The sequence below is a fragment of the Capra hircus genome, chromosome 3 (genome assembly GCF_001704415.2).
Source record: "Capra hircus breed San Clemente chromosome 3, ASM170441v1, whole genome shotgun sequence".
Classification (NCBI taxonomy): domain Eukaryota; kingdom Metazoa; phylum Chordata; class Mammalia; order Artiodactyla; family Bovidae; genus Capra; species Capra hircus.
The window spans coordinates 87,514,926-87,527,699 of record NC_030810.1 but is presented as its reverse complement, the minus strand read 5'-3'; the positions used below and the strand labels follow the sequence as shown (position 1 = coordinate 87,527,699).

The window sequence follows — 12,774 nt, the reverse complement described above, 5'->3', positions numbered from 1 at the left end:
TTAAATCCAGATGTTTTATAACATCTGCAAGCCTTTTGAACTGAATGGGGAGGTTTCGAGATTGGTAAAAAGGATAGGTGGGCTTTTCATTATTTCTAGAGCTACATTTCTGTTCTTGTCAAGACTTGATTTTTAAGAACGATTTGTAGTCCTTCTCAATTCCTCAAAGAACTGGGTTGCAAGCTAAATGATATAAAGAGGCCCAAAGGACCCACCCATCCAACTATATTATCTTCAATTTGCTTCTTCATGTCAGGGAGATTCTCAACTAAAATGAAAATTAAAAGATTCCTCTGTTCCAGATTTAGGGCTGTGCCTCTTTTGAATGGTTTAGTAAATCCTTCCAGAGTGGCTTCAGAATGTTTTTCTTTTTCTCTGGGTACACAGTTTCCCTTCAGCTTAGGGAAGAAGGCCTAAAAAATGTTCCTATCATACTCTGAATATCAGCTTCCAATGTGTCCAACTTCTAACCATGGAGCTCACTAAAAAATCCTTTGAAATATCTTACTAACACATTTCAGTTGGGGCAAACAGTAAATATTCCTGGCAATACCAAACAAAACTTTCTTTTACTTTTAAACCAAAGGTATCCATATCAAATGAATCAAAACCAAAACCATGGCTTAATCACGGATGCAAGAGGCATTCCCAAAGAAGATGAAAAAGATATTACTCCCTCATCCGCAAGATCCAGAGCCACTCCCAAAGATGGCCAAATACAGACTTAGACAATACCCCTGAGAGAGGGCGACAGTGGATACTAGCTATAAACAGGGTGCCACCCACATTCCCGTCCAGCCATATTTTGGGGGCCTCCAACATGACAGCTGAGCTGCCTGCACGGATACAGAGCTGCCAACCTGCATGCTCTGATGGGCAGAAAGCCAAGTTAAGGTCTCAACACAAAACAAGATAAATGAGAAAGAAGTAGCAGTCCCTGGGTGTAAGAAATAAAAACTTAAAAATGGACCATTTTCAAGAATAGCTAGCTTTGAGTGACAGCTTGCTGATGTAATAGCCAAGAGCTGGGTTACAAAACTGAAAAGTGCAGGCAAAGGGAGGGCAGGATGCCTAGTATTTTTGCACTTGTTTATCCTATTGGTGAATTCAAAACATCATGCCACCCCATGGACTGCAGCACCCCAGGCTTCCCTGTCTATCACCAACTCCTGCAGCTTGCTCAAACTCATGTCCACCGAGTTGGTGATGCCATCCACCCATCTCATCCTCTGTTGCCCCTTCTCCTCCTGCCTTCAATCCTTCCCAGCAGCACAGTCTTTTCCAATGAGTCAGCTCTTTGCATCAGGTGGCCAAACTATTGGAGCTCCAGCTTCAGCATCAGTCCTTCCAATAAATATTCAGGACTAATTTCCTTTAGGATTGACTGGTTTGTTTTCCTTGGAGTCCAAGGGACTCTGAAGAGTCTTCTCCAACACCACAGTTCAAAAGTGTCAATTCTTTGGTGCTCGGCTTTCCTTATGGTCCAGCTCTCACATCCATACATGTGAGAAGGAATAGGTGCTCGAAAAAGGAAAAACAAGATGTCAAGGGGCCAGCCCATAAAGTGGAAGGAGATAAAGCTACATGATGTCTGGGAAGATTGCTTACTCCATAGTACTTATCTAATGAGGAACTGGGGGAGGGACTTATGTGCTAGGGACAAATTGCTCATTGTAATGACTCTGGATGTGCCTACCCACCAGACACCCAATCTTGCAAGACCATCATTAAAGCTTTGCTTCCCACTCACCTTCTGTCTCCAAGTCTGAGTTTGGGTTGGTGTGTTTCTCACACTGGGGAGGGGAAGAATCCAATCATCAATGCGGATGTAAATGAAAATTCATAAGCCACCATTCAAAGATCTAATTTTTTTTTCTCCTGCCACTCTGAATCTAGAATGGAAGGAACTCTGTAAAACTGCACCATAGGTGGTGGTCCAGAACTGACTTTGGTAAGAATTCTCACCCTTTTGGGGCTTCTGCCAGTTTTCCCAGGATCTCATCAGCAGGCTCTCAAGCAAGTGGGGTGTCCCAGCAGGTCTCATCCTGGCCACTAGAAACTTGGGGAACCACTGACTGAAACCGCCTGCCCTATCCTGGCACCACAGTAATCATTTGCATGAGTTAGCTTAAATAAGAAATCCTGGTAAGGAATGCAGAACAAGCTACCAACAACCAGAAATATTTGAGAAACATCAAAAGGTGAGAGAAGACCCCAGTCCATATGTCCTACCAACCTCCCAGAATCCTGGCTGGAATCCATCTTGGCTGAACAATGAAAGTGCCACCAGGAAGGATCTTGAGTCAAAGGTGTTAGCCAGAGACAACCCAGGAACTAACCCCATCACCATAAAACCTAAGACTATAAGCCATGTGGCAAAGGAGCTCTCCTTGTTTCCTTATCCTGCAGCTCTCTGCCCAAGTGCCCCTTCCCAATAGTCTCTTACTTTGTCAGCACATGTGTCTCCTTAGACTATTAATTTCTAAGTGTTAGACAAGAGTCCACTCTTGGGCCCTGGAAGGGGTACGCTTCTAGCAACAAAATTGTAGGGGAGAAAAAATAATTTTCCTTCTACTCTTAAAGTGCTTGGCTGAGCCCCTTTTAGTCTAGAGCACCTCATAAGTGGATAAACTTATCTAGGTTAAAAGCTTTCCACTGTGGCCACTGTAATACAAGATTATCTTTGGTAAGTTTAGCCTATTTGTCACCCTTAAAATTTTATTCACCTGAGGCCTCACACAGGACCAGCCCAGTTTCAGTCCAACCCAACCCTGGACCCAGGGCAACTCCAGCCAGTTTCTGAATGCAGTCTGGAAAAAGTAATGCTCAAATAAGGCCTGATGGTTCATGAAGCAAAAGCTGCAGAACTGGGATGGAGGAAGGGCCAACCCCCACCTCCAGAGGCAATGAGACAGCAGTGAGCCCAGTGGGCTCACTGGGTATCGACCTTGGGCTCCTCAGGGTCTCCTTCCTTTGCTCCCTCTTCTGATACCAGAACTATTTATTTGAACGAAAATCAGTTCAAACTGCGCAGTAACTAGATATTGGGAGTGCTCCACTGACTGGAGCTCAGGGAGAGGTTTTTACAGAGAGAAGGCAGAAGCAAAGTAAGGAAGTTATTGATGGGTCAAAGCCTAATTCCTGGTTGACTGTGACTGGTCATCTTTAGGTTTCTATTTTGTAGCCCTGTTTCAATTTCTGGTTTGCTTTCATAGGCTGACTTGGCATTAGAGCCACCTCAGTGTGTTGGCCTCCTAGTTTAACAATAGTTATCCAAAGGATTTTCTACTTGGTTTACTCTGGTGCTTGTTTTTGAGATCATGGTGAACAAGTCTATCTTCTGGGTCAGGGTGGGTGGAGGGAAGGGCCTAGTATAATGTCAAATCCCAGTCTCTCCTCCTCCCCTCAGGAAGTAAAGTCCATCAGCAGGAGTGTCTAAGTTGGCTCTAGCCCTGAGCTCTTACAATGCTTGCTTGTTTTCACAGGGCAGCAGAATGAAATGCTTTAGAAAAAGAGCAACATTCTAGAAAACCGTATAACTTTTCTTCCCAGATTGCTTCAAGTCTGTGGATTCCCTTGCTGAACGCCACATCAAAGGTAGGATGAAAATGGGGTTGTGTGTTGGAGTTTGTTCTTTATAATGTTTTGAATGACCAGCATCTCTCCCCGCACAGCCTGCTCACCAGACAGTTGTGCCCCACACTCTGCCGGCAGATTCTCCTTTCCAGGAAGAAACAGACTGCCTGCCTATCTGCCAGTGGCAAATAAAGACTGCTACTCCCTCTCTCAGAATATTTACATTTTCCTTTTGCTATTTCTCTTTTTATGTATTTATTTCATTGAACCACTTGTGTGAAGGTAGAAGACATGACATTTCACTCCTGAGCATTTTAGCACACATCTCCTAAGAACAAGCACATTCTCTGACAGAACCACGAGACCACAATCACCAAGAGATCTAACCTGGTCTACTATACAGTCCTTATTCAAATTTCCCCAACTCAGTTCCCAAAGTCCTTTCCAACTTTTTACAGGCCTGGAATCCACTCAGGGAAGTCATTGCCCTTTGTTGTCATGTCTGCTGCTAAGCTGATAAGTCACTTCAGTCGTGTCTGACTCTGTGCGACTCCATAGACGGCAGCCCACCAGACTCCTCCGTCCCTGGGATTCTCCAGGTAAGAACAGTGGAGTGGGTTGCCATTTCCTTCTCCAGTGCATGAAAGTGAAAAGTGAAAGTGAAGTCGCTCAGTCGTGTCCGACTCTTAGAGACCCCATGGACTGCAGCCTACCAGGCTCTTCCGCCCATGGGATTTTTCCAGGCAAGAGTACTGGAGTGCGGTGCCACTGCCTTCTCTGGTTGTCATGTCTATTTAGTTCCTAAGAATATTTTCATTTCAGCAACTGCTGTGAAAGGGAATATCCAAACCTGAAGTTCCCCATTCCTTTGAAAATTTTTCTAACTTTAAGAGCTTATTACCCAGAGTACCAGAGGGTGGTACACAATTTTGCCCTAGGATTTGACTTCAGACCTGGGGGGAGGACAGTGTGAGGAGTGACCACCCAGCAATCAATGAGGTCAGGCTTTGCAGTCAACTCCTTTGCAGTTCCTGCCTGAAGTGAACTGGTCATATTTTAGAGGCCATTCTCACTTTCCACTTTCATGCACTGGAGAAGGAAATGGCAACCCACACCAGTGTTCTTGCCTGGAGAATCCCAGGGACGGCAGAGCCTGGTGGGCTGCATCTATGGGGTTGCAGAGTCGGACACGACTGAAGCGACTTAGCAGCAGCAGCAGCAGCACACTGGTGTAAGAGAGATTTCTGTGGTGGTTTTGATGTCCTTCATATCACAGCCTTTTGTTACCTTTTTCTATTTTTTCCCATGGTTCTGCCTGGTTCGTGATTATGGAATAAACAAGGATTAAGGGGAGTCTAGTTGGGCAGTCTTATGTTAAGTAAGGACATACTGCAAGAGAACTGTCAGCACTCTGGAATTCCAGGGGAAGTCAGGCAGCAGACCTCCACAAATATTCTCCAAATGGTACAAAGCCTTGCTTGTATTTGTGAGGTTGAGATCAGAGAGCCTATAAATACCTTTAGACATCAGAAGTGTTGACTAAAAAGATGTACAACTTGAGAGTTGCAAGTTTTATCTGGGGCAAAATGAGGACAGCAGCCTGGGAGACGGCACCTCAGCTAGCTCTGAGACTGCTCCAAAGAGGCGGTCAGTGAAGGTCCATATATGATTTTGGTGAAGAGGGGAGTTCAATGCAATCAAGTGCTTACTTTACAAAAAGTTTTCTGCTAGTCACAAGAACCTGAAGTCATCAAGATGGGATTTAGTGATCTTCTAGATCTGAAGAGATGTTAAGGATTGGGATCATAAAATCAGTTCCTAAAAATATCTATCTAAAGACCTGCTCCACCAGATTCCCTGGAGCATAGAGGCCTCACTCCACCTTGAATTCCTTCAGGGGGTGTTGAAGGCTAACAGCTACAGTAGCACAGGGTTCAAGCTCCAGAAGCAGATGGCAAATGCCCTTGTTGCTGTTCAGTCGCTGGCAAAGGCTCTTGGAAAATGCCAATTTCTAGTTGACAGGCAAGTGCCAATTTGCTGACAAGAAATCATCTATTCTTAAAGAGGTGGGCTGAAAAAAATTACAAGTGATTTTTAAAATTTTTAAATATATTTTTGGTGTGCTGGGTCTTCATTGCTGCGTGTGGACTTTCTCTAATTGCTCCAAGTGGGGGGTTACACTCTAGTTGCAGCACATAAGCTTCTCCTTGCAGTGGCTTCTCTTGTTGTGGGGCATGGGCTCTAGGGTGGACAGGCTTCAGTGGTTGCAGGTTCGAGTTCTAGAGTACCAGCTCAGTAGTTGTGGTGCACGGACTTGGTTGCTCCATGGCATGCGGGATCCTCCCGAACCAGGAATCAAGCCCATGTCTCCTGCATTGGCAGGCAGATTCTTCACCACTGAGCCACCAGGGAAGCCTGGCATAAGTAGTTTTATACCACAGAAAAATATAATAAAGTTTAAAGTTCAGATCAGTTTCTCAACTAAGCCAACGTCTGTCTTGGATTTGTCACAGGGATCTTCTGCATTTAAAACAAACGAAGCATCATGCTGAAGAGGAAGTTTCAACCTTACAAGAAAACCCTGGATGGAGGTTGGGGATGGATGGTCGTATTTCATTTCTTCCTGGTAATTTACTTTCTCCTTCCCCACTGCCTGAAAGAAAGTTTTCTGGGGAAAGGCTCAGAGCAGCCTAACAAGAAGATCATGCATGAGCCCCTTGACATTTGAATGGAAAGGGGATCCAAGTGAGGCCAGGAACTGCCAATGAAACTTCAAGTTGAAAATGTTCTCCTTGAGTGAAACCAGAAACACTGCCATCCTGTCTCCTAGTCCTCCTCAGCATTCCTTAACCCTACAGAATGCTCCAGCCACCACTAGCAGCTTTGCCCTGGCTGCATGGCAGTTAGGATTTGGGGACAATCACATTTAGCCATCCGAGAAATAGCACTGCTGCTGCTGCTGCTGCTGCTGCAGCTGCTAAGTCGCTTCAGTCATGTCCGACTCTGTGCAACCCCATAGACAGCAGCCCACCAGGCTCCCCCATCACTGGGATTCCCCAGGCAAGAACACTGGAGTGGGTTGCCATTTCCTTCTCCAATGCATAAAAGTGAAAAGTGAAAGTGAAGTCACTCAGTTGTGTCCGACTCTTAGCGACCCCATGGACTGCAGCCCACCAGGCTCCTCCATCCATGGGATTTTCCAGGCAAGAGTACTGGAGTGGGGTGCCATTGCCTTCTCTGGAAATAGCACTAGAAACTGCTAAAATTTGCTTCTGCCAGGGTGGGCAGGGAGGGGATTCCCCAGCTCAGTCAAGTAAACATGTAACTGCTGCAAGCAACTTCCTTCTCTCCTAGGAGGCTGGGACCTTTCTTCTGTTCTGCCTGGTGTCCACTTCCCAACCCATCCATCCCACCAACCATAACTTATGCCAGAGTTAGGCCCAATGTATATTTCTGACATGTCTGGAAAGGAAGACAGGGTTGTGAATCCTGAAACTGGAGCCTGATTTTTTCCCTTCATTCATAAGCAGATCCAACTCTTTTTTAATTAACTTCTTTCCCTCATCCTCCCAGAAGCTTGTGAGACTGTGGTGATCTGAACCGGCATGGTCATCCTGATGGGATTGATGATACCTTCACTGCTATACCTTAAACCCTGAGTGTGGCACCAGTTCCAGGATGCCTCTTAAGTGTTCCCAAGTAAGATGTCCTCAACAAAGATATCCTTCCCTCCTGATCTTCCTCCTCAGCCCAGTCCTACAGTAAGAAGCTTCCAAGAAGGGGAGTGCAGGTCCTGGTGACTTCTAACTAACCTGCAGCCCACAGTATAGAAGGACCACACCTCCTCCATCATGACAGAGAATGGGAAAGGAGGAGGGCAGAGGTCCTCAGCCAGGATTTACATAATACAAAACTCATAACCTAAGGACTATTTGTTAAACATTAGCTTCATTACTAAAAAACACGGAATCTCTTTTCCTTCCTCCCAGAAGTGTTACTAAAAAGGAAAACAAGGACACACTAAATCTGAGAGCCTTCCTGTGGCTGGGCCACCTCCTCACATCCCAGGCTTTGCAGAACCGGCGTTATTGGTGAGGACCTTGAGTTCTCCCACTTTTTCCTGCATTATGCTCTGAGGATAGGAAGTTATCAAATTTAGTGGCTGCTAAGAACAGTTGTCTAATAATGAGATTAGTAAGCAATCTCTCACTTTTTATGGGCTTCTCTGGTGGCTCAGTGGATAAAGAATCTGCCTGCAATGCAGGAGACACAGGAGACGTGGGTTTGATCGCTGGGTTGGGATGATCCCCTGAAGCAGGGCATGGCAATCCATTCCAGTGTTCTTGCCTGGAGAATCCCAGAGACAGAGCATGGCGTGGCAGGCTACAGTCCATAGGGTCACAAAGAGTTGGACATAATTGAAGTGACTGAGCACGCACACTTTTTGGGGTGTGGTGCTACTCTTAAGCACACACATAAAACATTTTGGGTCCGCAAAATGTTAATAATTAACTCAGGCCAATCAGCCACAGTAGTAAGGTGGGTACTTGGATGATGATGCTTTCGTGCCTGTATAAGTCTGCTTTTCTAGAACAGATGAGCTCCTGAAAAGGTGAGTGAAAAACCCAGGAAATAACATATCCTTCAGGAGCTCCCTACTTTTTTTTTTTTTAAAGGTCTCATTCTGACTTACCATACTTTCTAACTGCATAATCTGCATGAATGTTTTCTGTATTCAGCCTGTCTCTCTGGACTGAATGTTCTATGAGCACAGGGCCATTTGCTGGGTCTGTTTACTCACCACTATAAGCCAAGTTCCCTGATCAGCAGCCAAAACACAGAACACACTCAATAAATACCTGCTGGAAGATGGGTGGATGGATGGACTGATGGACACATTCATGAATAAACAAGGTGATAAATATGAAGTTGGAGAGATGGGCAGGGACTTTGGAGGACTTTTAAGAAAAAATACAGATCTGAGCAATATTGAAGAGATATTGTTAAGACTGTAGAGTAACTGAATATCAGGGAGACAGGGAATCATGGAGTCCTAGGATGCTGGCTTGGACAACACAGAGGATAATGTATGCCCTTCACTGAATTGGACATGTGAAGGGGACAAAACCTAAAGAAGGCTTGAAGGGCTTAACACTGGGCACTGAGTCTGGGAGACTTGTGACATAACCAGTCATGTATGTGTTCAGTATAGTACACGTGTATCTGCAGCCAAGGATCTGCATACTGAGACTTGTGAGTTAGCAGCAGACACAGGGATTTCAACTATAAGTCAGAGTATTCAAGTCACCGCAGAGTACAGTTCAGTTCAGATCAGTTCAGTCGCTCAGTCGTGTCTGACTCCCTGTGACCCCATGAATCACAGCATGCCAGGCCTCCCTGTCCATCACCAACTCCCGGAGTTCACTCAAACTCATGTCCATCGAGTTGGTGATGTCATCCAGCCATCTCATTCTCTGTCATCCCCTTCTCCTCCTGCCCCTAATCCCTCCCAGCATCAGAGTCTTTTCCAATGAGTCAACTCTTCACATGAGGTGGCCAAAGTACTGGAGTTTCGGCTTTAGCATCATTCCTTCCAAAGAAATCCCAGGGCTGATCTCCTTCAGAATGGACTGGTTGGATCTCCTTGCACTCTAAGGGACTCTCAAGAGTCTTCTCCAACACCACAGTTCAAAAGCATCAATTTTTCGGCACTCAGTTTTCTTCACAGTCCAACTCTCACAGCCACACATGACCACTGGAAAAACCATAGCCTTGATTAGACGGACCTCTGTTGTCAAAGTAATGTCTCTGCTTTCCAATATGCTATCTAGGTTGGTCATAACTTTCCTTCCAAGGAGTAAGCATCTTTAAATTTCATGGCTGCAGTCACCATCTGCAGTGATTTTGGAGCCCCCCAAAATAAAATCTGACACTGTTTCCACTGTTTCCCCATCTATTTCCCATGAAGTGATGGGACCAGATGCCATGATCTTCGTTTTCTGAATGTTGAGACTTAAGCCAACTTTTTCACTCTCCTCATTCACTTTCATCAAGAGGCTTTTTAGTTCTTCACTTTCTGCCATAAGGGTGGTGTCATCTGCATATCTGAGGTTATTGATATTTCTCCTGGCAATCTTGATTCCAGTTTGTGCTTCTTCCAGCCCAGCATTTCTCATGATGTACTCTGCATATAAGTTAAATAAGCAGGGTGATGATATACAGCCTTGATGTACTCCTTTTCCTATTTGGAACCAGTCTGTTCCATGTCAAGTTCTAACTGTTGCTTCCTGACCTGCATATAGGTTTCTCAAGAGGTAGGTCACGTGGTCTGGTATTTCCATCTCTTTCAGAATTTCCCACAGTTTATTGTGATCCACACAGTCAAAGGCTTTGGCATAGTCAGTAAAGCAGAAATAGATGTATTTCTGGAACTCTCTTGCTTTTTCCATGATCCAGTGGATGTTGGCAATTTGATCTCTGGTTCCTCTGCTTTTTCTAAAACCAGCTTGAACATCTGGAAGTTCACGGTTCACATATTGCTGAAGCCTGGCTTGGAGAATTTTTTCAGTAATCTTTACTAGCATGTGAGATGAGTGCAATTGTGTGATAGTTTTCAGCATTCTTTGGCATTGCCTTTCTTTGGGATTGGAATGAAAACTGACCTTTTCCAGTCCTGTGGCCACTGCTGAGTTTTCCAAATTTGCTGGCATATTGAGTGAAGCACTTTCACAGCATCATCTTTCGGGCTTTGAAATAGCTCAACTGGAATTCCATCACCTCCACTAGCTTTGTTCTTGTGATGCTTTCTAAGGCCCACTTGACTTCACATTCCAGGATGTCTGGCTCTAGGTGAGTGATCACACCATTGTGATTATCCGGGTCGTGAAGATCTTTTTTGTACAGTTCTTCTGTGTATTCTTGCCACCTCTTCTTAATATCTTCTGCTTCTGTTAGGTCCAGACCATTTCTGCCTTTATTGAGCCCATCTTTGTATGAAATGTTCCCTTCGTATCTCTAATTTTCTTGAAGAGATCTCTAGTCTTTCCCATTCTGTTGTTTTCCTCTATTTCCTTGCATTGATTGCTGAGGAAGTCTTTCTTATCTCTCCTTGCTATTCTTTGGAACCCTGCATTCAGATTCTTATATCTTTCCTTTGCTCCTTTGCTTTTTGCTTCTCTTCTTTTCACAGATATTTGTAAGGCCCCCTCAGACAGCCATTTTGCTTTTTTGCATTTGCTTTCCATGGGGATGGTCTTGGTCCCAGTCTCCTGTACAATGTCATGAACTTCCATCCATAGTTCATCAGGCACTCTATCAGATCTAGTCCCTTAAATCTATTTCTCACTTCCACTGTATAATCGTAAGGGATTTGATTTAGGTCATACCTGAATGGTCTAGTGGTTTTCTCCACTTTCTTCAATTTAAGTCTGAATTTGGCAATAAGGAGTTCATGATCAAAGCCACAGTCAGCTCCCAGTCTTGTTTTTGCTGACTGTATAGAGCTTCTCCATCTTTGGCTGCAGAGAGTATAATCAATCTGATTTCAGTGTTGACCATCTGTGATGTCCATGTGTAGAGTCTTCTCTTGTGTTGTTGGAAGAGGGTGTTTGATATGACCAGTGCATTCTCTTGGCAAAACTCTATTAGCCTTTGCCTTGCTGCATTCCATACTCCAAGGCCAAATTTGCCTGTTACTCCAGGTGTTTCTTGACTTCCTACTTTTGCATTCCAGTCCCCTATAATGAAAAGGACTTTTTGGAGTGTAAGTTCTAAAAGGTCTTGTAGGTCTTCATAGAACCGTTCAGCTTCAGCTCCTTCAGCATCACTGGTTGGGGCATAGGCTTGGATTACCATAATATTGAATGGTTTGCCTTGGAAATGAACAGAGATCATTCTCTCATTTTTCAGATCACATCCAAGTACTGCATTTCAGACTCTTTTGTTGACCATGATGGCTACTCCATTTCTTCTAAGGGACTCCTGCCCATAGTGGTAGATACAATGGTCATTGGAGTTAAATTCACCCATTCCAGTCCATTTTAGTTCGCTAAATCCTAGAATGTCGACGTTCACTCTTGCCATCTCCTGTTTGACCACTTCCAATTTGCCTGGATTCATGGACCTAACATTCCAGGTTCCTATGCAATATTGCTCTTTACAGCATTGCACCTTGCTTCTATCACCAGTTACATCCACAACTGGGCATTATTTTTGCTTTGGCTCCATCCCTTCATTCTTTCTGGAGTTATTTCTCCACTGATCTCCAGTAGTATATTGGGCACTTACCGACTTGGGGAGTCCCTCTTTCAGTATCCTGTCATTTTGCCTTTTCATCTGTTCATGGGGTTCTCAAGGCAAGAATACTTAAGTGGTTTGCCATTCCCTTCTCCAGTGGACCACATTCTGTCAGACCTCTCCACCGTGACCTGCCCGTCTTGGGTGGCCCCACACGGCATGGCTTAGTTTCATTGAGTTAGTCAAGGCTGTCGTCTGTGTGATTAGATTGACTAGTTTTCTGTGATTATGGTTTCAGTGTGTCTGCCCTGTGATGCTCTCTCGCAACACCTACCATCTTTCTTGGGTTTCTCTTACCTTGGACGTGGGGTATCTCTTCACGGCTGCTCCAGCAGAGAGCAGCCACTGCTCCTTACCTTGGATGAGGGGTATCTCCTCAAGGCCGCCCCTCCTGACCTTGAACATGGAGTAGCTCCTGCGCAGCTGGGCAAGAACCCTGGGGAAAGTGAGGCCTAGGGGATGGGCAGAGGATGGCTCAGAGGAAACTGAGAAGCAGTTAGCAGTTAGCACCCCAAAAACTAAGGTAGAAATGTACAGAAGCAGATGGTGCAGAGCGGCCAGATATGATAGAAATGATATGACCTATTGGTTTCGCAACAATGAAGTCTCTAATAACATTGATAAGAGGCATGCACTGGAGTGAGATGAGAGGAAGCAGAGATAACCTAACAGACTAATCTTTGATGAAAGAAGTTTGTGAAGGTCAAGAGCTAAGGTGATACTAGAGAGGAACCTGGAGCAGTATAACGTAGTTTTTTTCAGTTGTGTTAAACTCTTTGCGACCCCATGGACTGCACCATGCGAGACTTTCCTGTCCATCACCAACTCCCAGAGCTTACTCAAATTCATGTCCATCGAGTCAGTGATGCCATCAATCATCATGTCATCCTCTGTCATCTCCTT

General features: G+C 44.8%; 1 protein-coding gene across 5 annotated transcripts in view; it reads left to right on the top strand.

Annotated features, from left to right (window-relative positions):
* Nucleotides 3,412-12,774, top strand: part of SLC16A4 (solute carrier family 16 member 4) — a 30,603-nt gene continuing 21,240 nt past the window's right edge. For 2 of the 5 annotated variants that reach the window (XM_013962551.2, XM_005677926.3), the window contains exons 1-2: nt 3,412-3,597; nt 6,090-6,202. In XM_013962551.2, the coding sequence (XP_013818005.1) occupies nt 6,122-6,202 (81 nt within the window). In that variant the 5' untranslated portion in view covers nt 3,412-3,597; nt 6,090-6,121. Of the gene's footprint in view, nt 3,598-6,089; nt 6,203-7,149; nt 7,276-12,774 lie in introns of those variants that run through there. The other 3 variants (XM_005677928.3, XM_013962548.2, XM_013962550.2) reach the window with 3 other exon arrangements.